The sequence below is a fragment of the Melopsittacus undulatus genome, chromosome 10 (genome assembly GCF_012275295.1).
Source record: "Melopsittacus undulatus isolate bMelUnd1 chromosome 10, bMelUnd1.mat.Z, whole genome shotgun sequence".
NCBI lineage: Eukaryota > Metazoa > Chordata > Aves > Psittaciformes > Psittaculidae > Melopsittacus > Melopsittacus undulatus.
The window spans coordinates 21,842,391-21,863,430 of NC_047536.1; the positions used below are offsets into that span (position 1 = coordinate 21,842,391).

The 21,040-nt window shown below is 46.6% G+C and overlaps 1 protein-coding gene across 2 annotated transcripts in view; it reads right to left on the reverse strand.

Annotated features, from left to right (window-relative positions):
* Nucleotides 1-21,040, reverse strand: part of PTPRT (protein tyrosine phosphatase receptor type T) — a 321,762-nt gene that overhangs the window by 266,609 nt on the left and 34,113 nt on the right. For both annotated transcript variants that reach the window (XM_034066730.1, XM_034066729.1), the window contains exon 2: nucleotides 1,230-1,501. In XM_034066730.1, the coding sequence (XP_033922621.1) occupies nucleotides 1,230-1,501 (272 nt within the window). The remainder of the gene's footprint in view (nucleotides 1-1,229; nucleotides 1,502-21,040) is intronic.

Consider the following 21,040-nt stretch of genomic DNA (forward strand, 5'->3'; position numbering starts at 1 on the left):
TGGCACAGGGTGCCCAGAGAAGCTGTGGCTGCCCCATCCCTGGCAGTGTTCAAGGACAGGTTGGATGGGGCTCAGAGCAACCTGCTCTAGTGGAAGGTGTCCCTGCCCATGGCAGGGGGGCTGGAACTGCATGATCTCAAGGTCCTTCCCAATCCAAACCATTCTATGATTCTGTAACAGTGGGATCAATCTCAAAGCCACACTTAAGGAGAAAGAATACAAATATAAGCAGAAGGAAACATTACCCCATGCAGCAAAAAGTAAAACAGAAAACCCTTGCATTTCTAGGGAGGAACTCCTCCTGAGCACTTGCTGCTGCCTCCAATCTGTTCATTTTACAATCCAGTGAAAAAAATCTTCTCTGATTTAAAGGATTTTTTTGCTCAGGAAAAGTAAACTTGACCTGCAAAAGGACTTGCAAAAGAAGTAAGGCAGGCCCAGGCAATCTGCTATTGGTATTGCTAAGGACAGAAGCTCTCATGCAGTGAGATCAGACTGTCTTTTCCAGGTTTTTAAATCACTGATTACCTGGGTGGAAGATCATTTCTGTTACCTCTGTGGAGCACCTACTATGAGGAAAATTCTGGTTCATGATGAGGTTCATGTTAATCTGAATGGAGCAAAAGCATTTCACTATGATTTCAGAACAAGGGACAAGTTGTGCACAGCCCTTAGAACACCACTTTCCATCTGTTTGCATCCCTTTATCTCTCCCTCTCACCCTGCACAGTGTAGTTCTATGCGTGCTGCTATTATCCCCAACTCTTTTCCAGAGGTAGAACATGAAAACATTCTACTTCAAGTTCTGATTTTACAGACCTGCAACCCAGTTATTAGAAGTAAATAAAGGAAAGAAAAAACAAAAGGAACCTTTTCTACCTGCTCTTTCCCATCCACAGACTATTTGTGGACTTTTCATAATTTATTCTATCCTAATTCCACTCTCGCTCCTGTCTCTTATTCATAAAACCACAGACTGATTTGGGTTGGTAGGGACTTAAATCTCATCCAGTTCCAACCCCCTGTCACACATGTTCAACACCTAGTATGTGAGTCTGTTGTGAGCAATTTATCTAATTAAAACTAAAACAATGATAGCAAAGTTGCTGTCTGACTTGAGAGTGGGGAACAAGGGGAAGGGGTAAATAATTTTCAGAATATCCATTTCTAACAATAGCTTAGCTCATACCCAGCCAAATGTTCTAAGGAAAAACATTCCAAACTCATACCTGATAAAAATGTGGCCAGAATGTACTGATGGCAAGTTCTGCTTTCACCCATCCTTCTGTAACAACCCCTGAGACATTCCATATGGGATTGCCCTGTGGTCCTCCATTCACCTTCACGTAGACGTTCAGAGAGCCAGGACTCGAACGGTCTCGGCTGGACAGGTAATAATGGAAGTCAATGCAGTGGGTGTCATTTTCCTTCAGTGTAGGCAAGAGCAGGTGAGCTTTCTGCCCAGATGCTCGTCCAGAACTGTTCACCATCATGAAGGAGCCTATAAAAGAAAGCAGAAAGAGAAGGAGGAGTGGTTTTACCTGGATTCTGCAGTAGAAGTTGTGGCTGCCTCAGCCCAGGCAGTGTTCAAGACCAGGTTGGACTGGGCCTGCAGCAAGCTGCTCTAGTGGAAGGGCATTGGAAGTGGATGAGCTTTAAGGTCCCTTCAACCCAAACTAGTCTGTGATTCTGTGAAAATCAGTTTTGTTAGAAAAGTCAGGGATCCCCTTAGAAACCAGAAAACAGAACATCCTTCTGAAGAGCTCAAGCTAAGTGTTCTATGCTCATTGTTAGGTAACAGAAAGAAAGAGTATTAAAATTTAAGGTGTATATGCACACAAATAGATTGAAAACCAACTAGAAGCACTTTATTTAGATAAGTTCAAAAATAAAGACAAAATTACTGGGCTTTTGTGTATGATTTTATAACCTGTGATAAAACAGGCCCTGTAACCAGCAGCACAGTGACAATGCAGCAGCAGCAAAGCTCTTCTGCCAAACACGGTCCCCCAGTGGCACATTCAATAAAGAGCTACTACCACAAAGGGACCCAATTCACAGCTGTTGTCTGCCTACATGGCCCTTTCCTCTTTCAAGCCAATCTGTACCTGTACTTTGGCAATAGAAACTTAGAAAGATTGCAATGTGTTAAAAAGAAAACCAAACCATTTCAGGAGCCCAAACGCATGAGGCTTGCAAGTGTCAGCAATACCTTGACTAGAACTAATGCAACAAAGAAAATTACTCTTCCAGGAAGGAAGAATAGGCCGAATTTAGGGAAGGAAATATATACTAAGGCAATTTACGAGTTTGTTAACCTGGAAGCTTGCATTGTATTAACCATGGCACTTGATGTTCAACTGACATTTTGACTCATCAAGCCGTTATTTCATAGCACATTGTCTCTCGACTCATGTCTTTGTAGATGCATCAAGGTGACAAATGTTAGCAATAAGGCAAAACATTATGAAAGTTATTTGATTCAATTCAGTTGGAAGGCTCTCTTTTACGTGTGCACAGACACTCACCCTTGGAGAAAGCTAAAGAAAATACCAAGAGTGGGAGGAATTTATGTGTCAGAAGCCAGGCATGATAATTTTTAATCAAACACAGCCCTCTCGACATGCTGGTTGTGATGCTGCAGCAGATGTATTTCTTTGCTGGCCTCTTGCAGCTCCCAGAAGATTGAGTTTGAAAAGCCCTGCCTCACTCCTAACCTACTGACTTCCCTATTCCAGCAGGGTGACACTGTGAGGAGCCAGATAACCATTTTGATCAATTCTGAGGAGTGAACAGCCAGATATTCTAAACTATATCAACAGAAACCAGAAACTTGCTCCTACAAAAATGTTTTTTCCCTTGTGTTTCTGTGATAGATGGGTGTTTTGTAAAGCACTGAAAAGCATGGATGCAGAAGGAAGGCAATCTTTCAAAGAAAAAGAAAACACAAACTCAAGAGGCACTGGGAAAATCACACCAAATGCAAGGAAAAGGGTGTGCTAAAAAACAGGAAAACTGAGAGGCAAGATGACATCATTTTGATATGGTGAAATCACAATGGCCCCAAATATAAATATCCAGATTCACAGAAAGGACTTCAAGAAATGTAAGAGCTGAATCCAGACTTCTTAGTATCTCTCTAATAATTGAAGTCTATAACATGGGATTTTGACACATTTCACTGCTGATATAATTCTACTCCCCATCAACCACAAAATCTCTTTCTTCAGCAAGTACACGCTAATCTCAAAACCTACCCAGGTAAACTGAAATACAGAGACACCGGAATTTGGATTCTGTTTCTCTGACCCAAGACAACTGATTATCAGAAAGTATAACTGATGAGGTTTGAAGAGGAAGCACAAGCAGACAGTTAAGGCTGAAAATGTGACAGCATGGATTCTAAGAGTAATTGCGACACTTCCTTTAACAATCTCTGTCAGCACACACAGTCTGCTTGATTTTCCCTTACAAATTATGCAAGAACAGTCATAAGAACTACTTTTCTATTCTGGGGCAGCAACACAAGAGGGACGTGGAGCTGTTGGAGTGAACCCAGAGGAGGCCATGGAGATGCTGCAGGGGCTGGAGCAGCTCTGCTCTGGAGCCAGGCTGAGAGAGCTGGGCTGGGGCAGCCTGGACAAGAGAAGGCTCCTGAAGGGAGACCTGAGAGCAGCTCCAGTGCCTAAAGGGGCTGCAGGAAACCTGGAGAGGGGCTTGGGACAAGGGCCTGTAGGGACAGGCCAAAGGGAATGGCTTTAACCTGCCAGAACAGGGGAGACTGAAATGAGCTCTTAGGCAGAAGCACTTCCCTGTGAGGGTGCTGAGGCACTGGCACAGGGTGCCCAGAGAAGCTGTGGCTGCCCCATCCCTGGCAGTGGATGACAAACCCTCAGCCAAGCCCCATCTCTGGCCATACAGCTCCAACCCAAATCAGCTTTGCCATTGAAGCCTCTTTCCTCTTGTGCTCTTCCCCCTACCAGAGAGCTCACTGAGACCAGCATCTTTGCTCAAGTCTAGCCCACAACAGCCAGCATGGGGAGCCAGGGCCCTGACACTCAAAATCCTCTGAGCAGTCAGGAGCTGGTAGGTCAGGAGTCAGGGCTGCCCAGAAACAAGACAGTGAAGGGAGCGGGTGAGCTGAAAGCAGGCAAGGAACAGCAGAGGGTATTCATACAGCTACTGTGTCCATCAACACAATATAAACACAGAGCTCTCAAAGGTCACATCTCAGTGAAAACTGCTCAGAGAGATGGGCAGAAACCCCATGAAGTGACATCTCAGAAGGACATAACCAGCCTCAGAAAGTGCTTCAAAATGTCACTAGAAATCCTGTTCCAAGACAAAAAAAACATTGCTTAGGGAACTATCTATTACAAACAGCTGGTGGCGAACAGGACTGCTGCCAAGCTGATCCCATACTCTTTGGTCTTCAGTTGCACTAGAAAGCTGAAAACCACTGGAAGAGAAACCAGGGATGTGGCTCTAACTAAAACCTGTGCCTCAGCCTTACTGAGGCAAGTTTACTCTTCTCTAATGTCTTTAAATACTGTCCCAAGCAAATCAAGTCATTGAAGATGGAAGAACCACGAGTGTCCAAACAGACCACTATGGAACAGCTCTTCTGGATCTAGGAAGGAGCAGGCTGAATGACAAAAGCAGTCTCTGCTCAAAGAAGAGGCACCTGCAAGCAGAAGAGGTGAAGCAGGTCACTGGGACACTTCAGAAACCATCACCCGTCCTCTGCTTGCTGCAGAGACAGTGCCACAGAACGCAGAAATAAGTGATTAAGAACAGTGATACAAACACAGAGGTACACAGGATTCCCAGCCGTGAAATCGAAGGGTTTCACTGACAGCTGACACAGCTCCTGCACCACTAACATTACTTAAAGCCCTGCTCTGAAGAAAAAATAGTCAAAACTTTCCTGGAAAATAGTTCTGAGAGCTCCATGGGTAACTCCATAAGGAGAAAGAGGGGGAGACATATAAGTAAATATACATGTGTAACTATATATATGAAATTGCACATGAGATATGTATGTGTGTATATATACACACACACATATATATATACATTAATACCTTTAAGACTGGTTGTCTTGATAGTTAGGGGGCAGGGAAGCTCCATAACGTGCCCTATGGGTCCCACACACCAATGACAGGGTGCCAGGAGCCAGCAAAGATGCCATGCAGGGAGGGTCAATCTTCCCTGAGAGTGAGACCAAGACCGAGCTCTGGCCCATACCAGAGAGGGGCAAGGACAAGAACAACCCAAAAGTGCCACAAGCCCCTTTCTCACCACCACCACTGCAACAGACTGGGAAGTACACACGGCCCTAAGAAACATCACTGGGATGGGAAACCATTGTGGGATGGGAAACCGCAATTTAGGGCAGGGAATCCTCAGCAGGAGAGGGAACCACGGCGAGGGGAAGCTATTGGGATCCGTTGGTGATTGGTGGAACTTTGGGTGGGTCCTGTTGGAGAGGGGCCCTTGGCCCAAGCCCAGCTGACACCGACCCACGGTCATGGCAGGTACAGCAGCAGCTCCCGCTCCTCCCGGCACTCCTGCCCCACAGGTAACCCCCAGCTGGCTCTGCCGGACACTGTCTCACCCCAGCAGCTCTCTCTGCTTCTCCCAACAGAGAGGTCTCCCCTCCACCTGCCAGTGCCAATGGCAGTGTCTGCTCTGAGCTCCCATGCTCTGGCCATGCAGCGACCGATCACAACCTGCGCGTTGCCCCCTCTCCTGGGGCTGCCGCTGTCCTTGGGGCCTGCCCGGGACCGGCCTGGCCCCCACCAGCAGGCGCAGGGGGTGCCAGGGCCCCCCGGGGCAGCGGCTGCAGCTCCCTCAGCGCTGCCGCTGCCCCCCGCGGCACAGCTGCCCTGCGCCCATGGGCAGGAGGCGGCCTCCACCAAGGACCGGGCAGCCATGGGGGACACCATCCCCTCCGCCAGGCCCCACCGGCCTGCCCCGGCTCTGCTGACGACCACTGAGCCCAGAGGTGAGGCCTGGGGGGCTGAGGAGCCTGAGCACAGGCAGCCAAGCTGAGCAAAGCTTGCATCGCCCCGCGCCTGCCTTCCCTTTGCTTGCTTTTGCAGCAGCAGCGACCACCCCAGCAGCTCTGGCACAGCCCATGCAGGTGTCCCAGCAGGGACCAGCCGCCCTTGCTGAAGCCTTTCCCCAGCAGGCAGCAGACACCAGCTTCACCCATCGGCTCCAGCCATCGTTTGACACCATGCACAGATGTGGCACCATCCCTCATGTGCCCAACTGGGATGGCTTCATCCAGCAGTTCCCTGAGCTCTCCGAGTACGTTGCAGAGGGTGGTGGTGTGGCGGTGGCGGGGCCAGGGGACACTGGGGACACTGTGCCTGATGTCTCCATTTCCCCAACAGCCTCACCATCACTGAATTCTTCAGTGAGTTCTTTGACTTCTTGGAGCATGTGGTGAATGGAGACTGCATTCTGGACCAGGCGGTGCTGGCACAGCTCCCCAACAAGGAAGACAGCACCGTGACCACTGATGAACCCAGCTGTTCTGCTGACATGCCCCATGAGCTCCTGGAAACTGCAGGCACGTGGCACAGGGCAGCTGCTCCAAAGAGCCATCGGTGGTGGTGGGGCTGGGGGCTGGCCAGGACACAGCTCCTGATGTCCCCAAAGTCCCCATCCCAACCAGCTCCCTCAACAACCTCACCCCCTTCTTGGTGTATAGGGCAGAGGACAGCAGCACTATGAAGATGGAGGATGCTGACACCACCTTCCATGGTAGCCCTGACAGCCAGGGCAGCATCAACTACCATGATGAAGTCCCTGATGCGCTGCAGCACTGGGTGCACATCAGGAGAAGCAAGGGCTGCTCAGTGTCAGCAATGCTGGGGGATGTTGACCCCTTCTTGGGGCTGCCTGACTCCCCCTTGCAGGAAATACAGGAGGAACAGGTCAGGGGATCAGCAAACCTCCCCCCGGCCACCACTGAGCCCCTCGCACACTGCAGAGGAGAGCTCACTGGGGAGCTCTGTGCAGAGCTCTGAGGACGCTGCAGAGGCTGCAGGGGACAGAGCTGTGGAGAGTGTCCAGAAGGATCCCATGGCAGCTCCTATGGAAAATCCACTGCTGAGCCCTCACTGGCAGCCCAGGGTGCTTCTGAACCACGAGCCACTGCAGAGTGACCTGGCCCCAGCTGCCCTCCCACACCATGCACCCATCACACACAGACTGGTGCAGGAGGCACTGAACAGCCAGCCCAGGGTGGCTCTAAGGCAATTGTCAGTGCCCAGTCCTAAGGCCAGACCCTTGGGTGCCTCCCAGCACCAACCACCCATCACTGACAGACTGATGCAGGAGGCATTGCACAGCCAGCCCAGGGTGGTTCTAAGCCATTTACCACTCCCCCAGGGACTCATCTCCTGCCACAGGGTGCCCACACTGGCAGGGGTGGGCAGCAGGCTGGCCAAGCACCCCATGACAGCCAGCACCACCAGCGAGCAAGAGTCCTCCCAGCAGGACAGCTTCCCAGCAAAGAAAAGGAGGAAGATGGAGCTGCGCCAGCTGAGCAAGCACTAGGAAACGCTGTGCCAGGGGCAGACACAGGCACAGCACAGCAGTGGACAGCAGCTCAGAGCAGGCAGGAAGCAGCAAGGGGAGAGATGAGGATGCCCTGCACCGACCGCACGGCAGCTTCCTCATCTCCATCCCGAGTTTGCACCCGCTGGGGCAAGGAGTGAAGGTCCTGGGGCCACTGTGTCCATCTCAACAAAACCCTAGCAGAGCCGGCAATGACCACAACAAACCTGGAAGAGAGCGCCATGGGGTTGCTGAATGTCAAACAACAAGTGCCAATCATGACCACAACAGTGCACCAGTGTCAATATTGCACCAACCGAGACTCCCCAGTTTCCATCCATGAGCTCATCCGTTGACTGGAGAGCCAAGGAGTGATCAGCAGGACCCACTCACCCTTTAACAGCCCCATATGGCTAAGTGCTTATGTCTAACGGAGAGTAGAGACTAAAAACAGACTATCATGATCTGAATAAAGTCACACCACCACTGAGTGCTGCCATACCGGACATGCCAGAACTTCAGTGTGAACTGGAGTCAAAGGCAGCCAAGTGGGGTGGCACAGCTGATATTGCCAACGTGTTCTTCTCAGTCCCTTTGCAGGCCACAGTTTGCTTTCACTTGGAGGGATGTCCAGCACACTTGGAACCGATTGACCCAGGGGTGGAAACAGCCCTGCCATCTGCTATGGACTGATGCAGACTGCACTGGAACAAGGGCAAGCTCCAGGACACTGCAATACATTGGTGACGCCATTGTGTGGGGCAATATCAGCGGAAGAAGGTTTTGAGAGAGGGAGGAAAACAATCCAAATCCTGCTGAAAGCCAGTTTTGCCATAAAGCAGGGTTAAGGTCAAGGGACCTGCACAGGAAAGCCAGTATTTGGGAATAAACTGGCGAGATGTACAGGGAGACAATGAGCTCAAATAAGTCACCCATAATCACCAATACACTCCAGTCACCCAGGAATCCTAGGAGTCCTCATGGACTGGGCAGAGGGCAAAGACTGTGGAATGTCACCAGAGGAGGAGGTGATGCGTGCTGGGAGGCCTCACGGTACCACAGACTTCCAAGGAATCTGCTGGGGGAAACAGTCTGGGTTATTCCTGCCTCGGGCAAAGGCAAACCCCCTCGTGGGACTGCTTTCGCTCAAGGACCTGAGTGCACTTGGTGGGTAATGTGGGGGGATGGGCAAGTCTGGTGTATACCTCAAGGGGATTTAGTCTTGGGTGAGAACAGCCACTGAACTGAGCTGTGTGATGCTGTATACACTGGATACTATCACTGCCAAGGTGGCCAAACACCCAATACAGTGCTGGACACCTCATGGCACCCATCTCCACTGCTCCAGCTTGGAGGATCTGAACCCTTTTGATCATCACATTAATGAAGCATGGACTCAATAAAATTGGACAAGTGCAATGGAGATAGATTCAGAGTAAGCTTCAACATGCAACAAGCCCAGCACCACACACCACACATCTTTCCTGCCTGGAGAGACACATGACAGATGGAGCCCCAAGGCATGGACTGAATGAACTCAATGAACATTTGTAGCGACGGTCCACAGACTAGGGAGTGATATCTCTCTGTGTGCATATATGTATGCATACATATCATATACATACATATATATCTCAAAGGACAGGAAAGCTGATGGTGGAAAGTGTGAGACCTGGCATGTCATGAATGGTATGGAATAAGGGGTGGAAACTGTCATGGTTTCGGCTGGAATGAAGTTCATTTTTTCCCAGTAGCTGGTGCAATGCTGTGTTTTGGCTTCACTCTGAGTACAATGCAGATAACACACTGATATTTCACTTGATGCTCAGTACCATGCACCCTGATGAAGGACTTTTCAGTCTCTCATGCTCTGCCATGAGCAGGGCACACAGATCTGGGAGGGAGCAGGCAGGACACCTGACCCAAACTATCCAAGAGTGTATTCCACACCAGAGCACGTCATGCCCAGTATAGAAACTGTGGGGAGTTACCCCAGAGCCACAGCTAGCTGCTCAGGTCGGGTGTCGATCAGTGGCTGGTGAGCAATTGTATTGTGCAGCACTTGTGTTTCTTGGGTTTTTCCTCTTCCTTTTCTCTTTTTAGTTTTATATTCTATATAAATACAACCTGTTGTACTTTTGTTATTAAACTGTTCTGATCTCAACCCATGGGTTTTACATTCCTTTGATTCTCCTCCACATCCCATCCAGGGAGGTGGGATGAGGGGTTGAGGAAGCAGCAAGTGCAGAGAAAGCCACAGGTATGACCAGGGCCTGGAGCTCCTCCTGTATGGAGCCAGGCTGAGAACACTGGGGCTGTTCAGCCTGGAGAAGAGAAACTGCGTGGAGACCTCAGAGCAGCTTCCAGTGTCTGAAGGGGGATACAAGGATGCTGGAGAGGGACTCCTCATTCAGGACTGTAGCGATAGGACAAGGGGTGATAAGTTTGAACCGGAACAGGGAAGATTCAGGTTATATATAAGGGTGCCCAGAGAAGCTGTGGCTGCCCTATCCCTGCCAGAGTTCAAGGACAGGTTGGACACAGGGGCTTGGAGCAAGCTGCTGTAGTGGAAGGTGTCCCTGCCCGTGGCAGAGTTTGGAACTGGATGAGCTGTAAGAGCTCTTCCAACACAAACCAGGCTGGGATTCCACTGGGACAGGTGTTTCAATGATGGATAAAGTTATGGAGAAATTCACTTGCACAGATTCCTTTATAAAAGTAATGAGCTTTCCTCAGGGAGAAAACACATCAGCATGTAGAAAAAGTTCAAAGCAATAATCACAGTGTGAATTTTTCACCACCCAGAAAAAGGGAATCACAAAGTATGTCAATGGCCTTTTGTGCTAGTGCTGACAACAGGCATGGAGCCTGAATCTAGGAACTGACAACACAAGCAGGTGAAACATCCATCCAACCAAAAAGCACTTAGCAAAATCATTAGTCTGACTTACTAAAGAACAGCCTTACAAACACTATCATATGAAAATTATTCATAGTTCCCTATTTATAGCTTGTGATTTATTTTTAATACAGTATGTCTAGAGACACAGAAGAAAAACCTAGAAAAACCCAACTGTCTGGTGAAGTCCTGCTAAGAGGCATTAATTTATATGGGAGTGGAAAAGATGAAATATTTCCATTTATAGTGCCATCTGTCAGAGAACAGCACTCACACCTTGTTTAGAGCACTTTGGTATATACTAACTAAGCCACATTCCTTATTTCTGCAAACTGAAGTATAGTATGTCCCACAACACCTGCTGCTGGACAAGACCCAGGCAGAGCATCTCCATCCTGGACATAGTGGTGGGGGGGAGAACTCACAGTTCAGTCACAGGAATATGCCAACCTACAACATGCAGTTGTGCACATGTTATTATACCCTATACTCTGTAAACTGGCTTCCAAATGTACCCATCTGTACAAATTCTTATTTGTCTTTCCACAGCATGAACTTGAATGGGTATCTTGCCCCCTATCCTCTAAGACCTCCTAATTGTCACTCTGCATGCTCTAATATCAGCAGCTGAGATCACTTCCTACTGACAGAGAGGGGAGAGATACCAGCTCTTAGGCAGAAGTTCTTCCCTGCTGAGGCGCTGGCACAGGGTGCCCAGGGAAGCTGTGGCTGCCCCATCCCTGGCAGTGTTCAAGGCCAGGTTAGACACAGGGGCTTGGAGCAAGCTGCTCCAGTTGAAGGTGTCCCTGCCTGTGGCAGGGGTTGCAACTGGATGAGCTTTAAGGTCCCTTTCAACACAAACCAATCTGGGAGTCTACAGTTTCATGCCCAGGGAAGCTTGTCTGGGCAGGATACATCACTTAAAGGCACACGAGGGATTATGAGTATTTGGTGGGAGTGGGGGAGATGGTAAGGGAAAGGGGGTGGGGGAGGGAAAACAGCATTTTAGGGACAATTGTGGTTTTCCTTATTATCCTTAATAAAATTGACACACTGTGATATAGAGCCTGACAGCCTTCTTTAGCCTGAACACAGAACTGAGGCTGATGGGATTTATTCTCAATGTATAGGCCTATATGGACAAATAAAAGAGATACAATCTGCTCTGGCACCAACAAAGCACTTGGCACATATTCCACTCCTATACAGAACTAGAGAATGAATTCACATGTCATAAATGGAAATTATTGATCAACGGATGACTGAAAGCCACTTCAGTGACTGGAGGCAAGAATGTGAATAAAACCCAAGGTATCCTGGAGAAATTCTAACTTAGACCATTGCATATCCAACTCTGCAGAATAATTAACTGTAGGGAAAAAACCATTTGGCCTCATTTTGTTCACCTCCTTAAGGCAACTTCCTGTGTCATAAACAGTGAAGTGAAAAAATTATTTTTGGGGGGCAAAATTGATAGTTATTGGATGAAGAAATAAGCAGCTTGACTATCATGTCAATGAAAATTAGTGCTCTTGGATCAACAGGTTAGAGCAACTAATATCTTGCTGGTTTTGTCGTGTGTAAGTGAAGTGAACACGTTGTGTTGGGATCAGCCAGAAGCAGGAGGATGGAAAGCTGGTAAATAAATTCATTTTTAAAATTCCCCTCAACCCCCAGGCCCATAAAGCAGCATTCTCTCATAGTTATTAAACAGAGCACTGGAAATTGGGAAATTAAACCATAAAGTACTCTCTTGCTGGCCATAAATTTCAATTTTTCCCCTGCTTGGTGCATAATGATGCCTTGATAAGCGTCCTATTATTGATGCATCTGCAACATATCTCCTCTTTCTGGAGCTGAAATGCTACTCGGTAGCAGATGGTGGCTATTGTGTTTACACATCAGCACTTTATGATTGCATTTTCTCACGTCTGCAGTAAAAAGAAAGCCATAATTGAGTTTTTAATGGCTTTGCACATTGTTCATTAAGATTACATGAGTGTGTGCTGACAAATGACAGCTGAAGAAACGAGAACCCTCGTGATCACCACACAGACCTCAGCTGATGTGGTTTCATTACTGCCTTTGAAGAACAGGGCTGTTTAAAAGTGAAATTATAGCAACCATTAAAGGCTGAATGTAAACTTGGAAAGAAAGCTGTCAAAATGCTCAACTTCAAAATGAGACTTTGGGAACCTTGAAAACCACAATCAGGTACATCGTGTTCTCTTAAACTGCAAACTCCTTCCCAAAATAAAGGAACAGGCTTTCCAGCAGCTCCTTCAGGCGCACGAGCCTGTTTTAAACACGGTTTTGCTTACTGCCAAAAACAACTCTATCTGCAAGAAAGTAAGTGTGATATCTGTCCTTGTTAAGGTAGAACACAGCACCATGGAATAATCCCAGTTGGAATGGCCTCAGGTTCCAATTCAAAGAGGAGTCAGCCTCGAGGCCAGACCAGGTTTCTTGGAGCTTTCACCTATTTTGTGTTACACACCTCCCAGGAGAACAGCCTACTGCCTCTGTGGAAACCTGCTCCATTGCTCCACTGCCGTTTCCCTATGGAAACCTGCTCCATTGCTCCACTGCCCTGTTTCCCTGTGGAAGCCTGCTCCATTGCTCCACTGCCCTCACAGCTCTCTTTTAGTCTATCCAAAACCTCTCTTTTCAACTTAAACCCTTAAGCACTTGCTGCAGTGATCCTGACTTGGAATTCCTGACAACCTCCTCCTAAGTACTCAGGAGCCAGTGCTAGGTGCCTGCAAAGCCTTCCCTGTCCCAGGCTGAACAACCCCTGCTAATTCCTCAGCCTGTTCTTACAGGGCAAGTGCTCCAGCCCCACAGACTTGGTGGCATTCATTGAATTTGCTCCAGGTCACCAGCATCTCTGGTATTATGCTCAAAATTTGGCACAGGATGCTCAATGCAATCCAATGAGTGGCAATAAAAGGGGGACCTCTTCCCTTTGTCTACCAGCTATGACCCCTTCAAAACAACCTAGGATGCCATTAGCCTCCTTTAATCCCAGAGCATGCCACTGGCCCATGTTCACAGCTTGCCATCTTGTCAAGGGTACTGTGAAGAGGAATTTCCATTTCAAGCTGCTGATGGTCAGCCCTATCAAGTTTTTAAAGTCAAAAGCTGCATCAAACCCTTTCATTGATGAGCCACAGACTGATCTTCCTCCTCTAATTTCTGTTGAGTCAGTCAGGAATAAGACTGTGTCACCAAGATCTATAGTGTAATTAGACATTGTGCTGGGGAAAAGAAATATGTATTTCCATGCACATGCTTTCAGCTACCGCAACCTCATTTGCAGTCCTTACATTATGAAAAGTTGTCATCACCCACCTGCATCACACTTCCCACATTTTTACACCCCTGCTCTTCAGACTCGTTTGTATCACCTGAACAAGCCTCAGAAATCTCTCTGAAGCCAGAAGCATTTATACCAACTCAAGATTAACCAAGCCGTATCTCCTCGCTGCTACCTCTCCCCTTCAAGTATTAGGACAAAATCAGACCCATGGGGTTTAGTTCTCAAATGTGACCATACTGAATTAATCTACTAGTGAAACAGTTTGATTCACAGACAGATAGGAATATAAAGTGCAAGCTAAGTTCAGCATAATTCATGAGGCTAATCCATTCACTTGGGCAGTTGTCAGAAAACAGGGGAGTAGTTTTTTAAAGAGTGCTCTGTGTAAAGTGCTTTTCTTCTGAAAATGCATGTCATTAAAAGAATATTGTTGTTGGTGGGTGGTGGTCAGAAAAATCTTAGAATCATAGAATGGTTTGGGTTGGAAAAGACCAGTTCCAATCCCATGCCATGGGCAGGGACATCACACCATGTCGCCCAAGATTTTGTCCAACCTGGCCTTTAACACCACCAGGGATGGAGCATTCACAACTTCCCTTGGCACCCTGTGCCAGCACCTCACCACTCTTACAGGGAAGAGCTTCTGCCTAAGAGCTGATCTCAATCTCCCCTCTGTCAGTTTAAACCCCTTATAAATCAGCTGGAAAACATTTGCAACTGATGTTTGCTGGAACACCACCAGTAGTCAAATCACTTCTCCCTCTTCACCAACAAACTCATATTCCAATTTACAAAGCAGAACTCTGTTAAAACTCAGAAGAGCCATTGCTCTGAAGTTACAGCCATCAGGACCCACTCTGAGTATCTCCTGCTTATCTCTAGGCTCCAGTTATTTCTAGAATTTTCTTCCCCAACATCATAAAAGTTTATTAAATAGAGGCCAATGGCAGCAGCTGGAAGCCCAGATTCCCTGAGAGACAAACCATGGGGCGTGCTCTACCATCAGAAACAGTTCGAGAAACCCCAGCAGTGAAAAGTGTTTTAGTAGATTCACTGCCCGCATTCACTGTTGTTCAGGTCACTCCTGTAGTGCACTTGGAATGTCCTTACTTGATTAGTTATACATATGCATACATTGGCAGTGCTATAAAATAAAAGGCCCTGTAAGCACTGGAGCCATACTAGTCTGAGGTGAAGGAATCCTGCAATAATAAACATAATTCTCTATAAACAACAATGAGATTTCTCTGTAACTTTAATTATACCTACTTCATTACACTGTCTTCTTTCAAAACTGATGGAAATGTGGCCTAAACCCTGAAAACTGAATAGATTTTGTTACATTTTAACACCAGGATCCTGACAACTATTCATGTTATTAATCACTATCTTAATACTTTCGTAAAATGCAGGCAATTTATTGAAGCACTTAATAGTTTAGGTTATTGAACAGCAAATAAACAAAATACGGGAAAAAAGCCATAATTCAACACAGTATCTTAATTTAAAGACATTGCAAATCCTGTTCTTAGCATCCAAGAGCTTTATTACAGTGAAATGACTTGTAGGACCATTAATGAGCCTCTGGTTCAAAGCCTCTTGCAAGCACTTCTCAAGTAGACTCAGGGTTCAGCTGAATGCCTAGTATCCCTGTCACCAGATTTAACCCGTGCCATGAACCACTGCCAAATGCCTGCCTCTCTCACAAACACAGCAGCATTTCAGTAACCAGCCTCTATAGACAACCTCTGGAAAATAACTCAGATTTCTAAGTTCAACATACACAACTACTTGTGCAATGAGAGTATTGTTGACTTTCAGAATGGTTCATGTTGGAAGGGACCTTAAACCTCACCCAGCCCCAACCACTGCCAGGGCAGGGACACCTTCCACTGGAGCAGCTTGCTCCAAGCCCCTGTGTCCAACCTGGCCTGGAACACTGCCAGGGATGGGGCAGCCACAGCTTCTCTGGGCACCCTGTGCCAGCGCCTCAGCACCCTCACAGGGAAGAGCTTCTGCCTAAGAGCTCATCTCAGTCTCCCCTGTTCTGGCAGGTTCAAGCCATTCCCCTTGGCCTGTCCCTACAGGCCCTTATCCAAAGCCCCTCTCCAGCTTTCCTGCAGCCCCTTTAGCACTGGAGCTGCTCTCAGGTCTCCCCTTAAGGAGCCTTCTCTTCTCCAGGCTGAACAGGCTAAACAACTCTCTTAGGATGAAATGCCAACAATGAAGGAGTTCAGAGGTGTTGTATAGACTTTTCTGAAAAGGTAACTGATAACTTGTTCACATCTCAGCTTTGGATTCAAATCTGGTACTCTTTTTAAAACCAAAATTCAAACTTGTTACAATGCAACAAAGCATTATTTTAGCAAAGGCTGAAAATTAAAAGCTCTCCACCCAGGCAGATATAGATTTGAGGAAACTGTGTTATAGTGCAGAGACCAGAAGGAATTCAATAATTAAATCACTCCATCTCAGCTACTGCAACATCAGCAGCTCTTCTTGCAAGGGGCAGAAAGAAAAAGTCTGCTGCCTCTCAATATTAAAACTGACAACAGGAACAGGATCTGATCTGCACAAACATACCTGACATGCACAACATTAGGATTAGATTTTCTGTTTTGAAACTCTGTCTTTCCTATGAAGGTCTGATACATATAATGGTCATCAGACACAAAAAACCCTAATAACACATGAGCATCCTCATCGACTTCCTGCATTATCCAGGTACAGTGGTTGATCAATTATGGCATTAAAAACTTAATGACAATCCTTTCCCAGGGTGCCCTTTGTGCTCTGTTGCATTTGCAGTATCTCTTGTTCTCCAGTTCTGGTTTTTCTCTGAATACATTTGTTCACTTTTGCCCAGTTCTCTCTTCTACCATTTTAAAAGGTGAAGGACACATGCCAATCCCCGTTACTCCTCCCTTTCCAAGTATGGAGCAACTTCTGTGGGATGCAGTCTCATTTAAAACGTATAGATGGATGGCTCAAGGATCATAGTAAGGCTGAATATAATTTGGTTTCATTTGGCTACTCTAAAGCCACTAATGTTGTATCCTATCCTATGGTCACCCTGGTGCAGCTCAATGTTCTCAGTATCTCTCGTTACATCATTCTGTAATTAGAATGTCAGCCAGAATTCCATCTCTCATTAGCAGACATGCAGCTACATTAGTAGCCAACATTTATGATCTTTGCAACTCGTGTAAAGCTTCCATATGCTGTGCATATGTAACACTTGCTAGGAAATGGCAAAGGGATTTACTATCTTTATATTTGTGGCAGAAACCACATATTAAACCTAAAGCCAAAATACAACTATGGCAACCGATGTCTGAAGAGGAATTGTTTCTTCAACAGTTTGTTTTTCCATAGCTGTGTTCTAACCATATGGTCACTTGTTTGCACATTTAAGATATCAAAACCGCAGCTCTAACCCCAGAATACGGTGAGGTTTATAGGCTAAGCTATTTTTGCATCACATTTTCAACTTTGCTGAGCTCAGTTTCAGTGTGCTGGTGCTGTTGAAGGCAGTGATGCTATTTTGGGTGGAAGGGAATTTGGCACAGTGAATACAGAAAATACTCCAGGCCACCTCAGAAGGCAGCACTCAGTGTGGCAGCGAGAGCTTCTCAAAAGGAGCAGCTCAGAACTGCCAAAGCAGAGGCTGCTGCAGACCACTGGGGAGGCGAATTGGCACAGGAGAAAGGAACCTTCCTGACTCCAACCCACATCCCCCCACTGCTGCCATTACTCATCCCCATGGGAACCACACTGCACCACATTTTTCTTTTAAATAGGCAATGTTTGTTTGCCTGCCTGAACTCCTGTTATAGTTATAGCATGGGAATTACTAACAGCATCCCCTTTTTCAGGTATATTGTCCTGCTCAGGTGAACACTTTCCAGTTGAGTGTTACTGACAGGGCAGCCGGAGAAGCTGCGGCTGCCCCATCCCTGGTAGTGCTCAAGGCCAAGTTAGAGCAATCTGCTCCAGTGGAAGGTTATCCCTGCCCGTGTCAGGGGGCTGTAACCAGAAGACATTTAAGGTCCCTTCCAACCCAAACCAGGCTGTGGTTCTATGATCCTATGACTTATTTCAAGCAGAGAAAAGGAAATATCACCTTGAAGCAGCTCGGTTGCCAACAGTGGCTGTACTGGCATTCAGAGAAGAATACTATAAACATCCAATATCTTTTATTTGAATTAAGTAATCCAAATAAAAGGTATTTGTCCGTAACATGATCAAGTTGGTGACTGGCTCCTGACACAAAGCAGCATTTGTGCTTCAAAACATCCCAAACCATACAGTTGCAATTGAAGGTTATAAAACTAGATACATCATTACACAAAAGTTGAATCATTATTTAAGGAAACATCTGACAGCTACTGAAACTTGCCAAATATTTGTACTGAAATAACTTGACAGCTGTGCAGTAACAAAGTATTTGAGTGGTTTGAAATCTGCTGCCTTTGAGCCACTGTATATACAGCTCCATATTTTAATGAAACTAATATGCTCAGCACACTTCCCATACACAGAATTTGCAACAGCTTTATTATGACTCACTTCTTGCTCTGTTTGATATTAGACCCAACACATTTACCACTATCTTCCAAAGCTTTTATTCTCCTGTGTTTTTTTGAGACCAGCTGGATGCCTGTGTAAATATTTTTCACTCAACTGTCCAGCAGAACACACAGATCTATTTCCTGTGGACTGTGGCTCATGTAGAACCTCACAGTGGCACACACGAGCTTATGTTTTCATTAGAAATTAATGCTATCTGACAAATCCCATTTTCTGGTCAAGGTTTTCTTGCTGTGTATGACAACAGCCATGCTGAGCCCTGCAGGTGATGCTGTACTGACCCCATAGCAAGGGGGTGGAACTGGATGAGCTTTAAGGTCCCTTCCAACCCAAACCAGGCTGGGATTCCATGATATGGTCATATGCACTGAACTTCCTGGGAGGATCTCATTTAAAGGAAAGGTGAATGTAGCCACATCACAAACACTGCACCAGCTCCTGGCACTTTGTTTCAATGGATAGAGCTGAAGCATATTGGACACAACACCGAGCTTACACAGAATTGTAGTTTGCAGAGTAAACAGAGTTATCCCATCACCCAGAAATCACACGTTATCCAGAAGACACAGCCCCTAACCCATCCCAAGAATCCCAGCTCATCTTGTCTGAAGTTCCTCACAGCTCTCAACAACTTTTCCTGGCAGTGCCACTCTACACATTTAATTGCCCAACTCCTCTCACAGGATGCAATTTTATACATTATCAGGCAGGCCATTTGGTTCCTCAGCTGTTAACCTCCTGCCACATGTGACTATCTCTGCTAGTCTTCAAATCCCATACAGAATTCTGTCCCCCTGAGGATTACTTGAGATAATAAACTCTCGGGAGTTATTTCCAAAGCTTGGAAATCCCTGGTAAACCCAGTTTTAATCCACTATTACAGTGGCATGGCAGTAATTTCTGTACAGTAGAAAGTCAGAGCTTCCCTCTGCAAAGGCTCTGCTGGTTGGACTTCCATGCTGGATTCACCCTAAGAGCATTCATCTGTTTGCTACTGGTTCAAGCTGTTCCACCTCTGAGCTTTCTGGGATCATCCTGTTTTCCCTAAAGAAAGACATTTCCCTGCTCTTCTTTTCAGTGGCCAATGAAACCACCATGAAAACCCAACACCAGCAAAACAACCACTTCCCTGCAAAATTTGCTCCAATTCTCAAGAAGATTTGCTGTTCCTCACCAAAACCATGCCTGGCCATTTGCCCCAAAGTATCTTACACTGACAACCAAGCAGAAAGGTCCAAAAATAGACACAGTAAAATTCCTAAAACTAAAAGCAGTGCAAAGTAATCATTTAAACCATCTGACGGTACATTTTTCACAAAGGGAAGCAGCCAATGACTGATGTGCTGCTGACTCACTACTCCTTGTCTCCTCCAACTAGTAGGTTTATTTAAATCTTCTATCTCTTATTACCTTGCTCTGAAGTTCTCTTTTCACCCCACTTTAAAGTGTCTATGCTACAGTTTGAATTTATTCTTAGGAGGCTCCTTTTCATTTTTAAAAGCAGAATGACATTTTTATCCTCAAAGTTTCCATCTATTTGCCAGTCAGCACAGTCCCAGCAGTCTCTCCCAGATGGAACTTTCAATCTTCAAAGATGTCCCAAAATGTAGCAATGATTGAATGAATGCAAAGCTGCTGTAGCGAGTCCAGAGGAAGCCATGGAGATGCTGCGAGGGCTGGAGCAGCTCTGCTCTGGAGCCAGGCTGAGAGAGCTGGGCTGGGGCAGCCTGGACAAGAGAAGGCTCCTGAAGGGGAGACCTCAGAGCAGCTCCAGTGCTAAAGGGGCTGCAGGAAAGCTGGAGAGGGGGCTTTGGACTGTAGGGACAGGCCAAGGGGAATGGCTTGAACCTGCCAGAACGGGAGACTGAGACGAGCTCTTAGGCAGAAGCTGTTCCCTGGGAGGGTGCTGAAGCACTGGCACAGGGTGCCCAGAGAAGCTGTGGCTGCCCCATCCCTGGCAGTGTTCCAGGCCAGGTTGGACACAGGGGCTTGGAGCAAGCTGCTCCAGTGGGAGGTGTCCCTGCCCATGGCAGGGGATGGAACTGGATGAGTTCTAAGGTCTCTTCCAACACAAACCATTCCATGATTCTATGACTTGCTCCAACATATAAGCTATACCTCCTGATGTAAAGAACAAACAGTAAAGTTTCCTTCCTGCATACATCCCCATCTTAATTCTTGTACTGAAACAAATGGCAAGATAAGGATGTACTCCAGTAAAAGGGCAGATCTGCTAGACTTTCAAGTCTCTAATTCTATTTATCAGTATTGTCATTTAACCTGGTGTGAAACATTCTGGGGGATTACACATTTTATCCATCAGCAGACAATGAACACTGGGACATGTTCCCAGCATAAACAGCATTAGAAATTAAAATCCTAAATAAAATATCTTGGAACAAATGAAAGTGTTGAGACATGCCTGGAGGCAATTCCAGGACTGCAGTTCAGGTGGCTGAGAGGTAAAGGGAAAACTCCAGGCATGTCTGCAGAACCCGAATGCAGTTTTCAGCACTGGCATGACTTCAGAAGGGAACAGAGTTTTCCCTATAAGCAAGGTTTCTCTCTACTATTCGAAGAGTTTGTAACTGAAACAGTTTGTAAATACTTTGGGTAGAAGGAACTCAAAATCTATGTGAGCAGTTGTGGCAGGTTCTGCT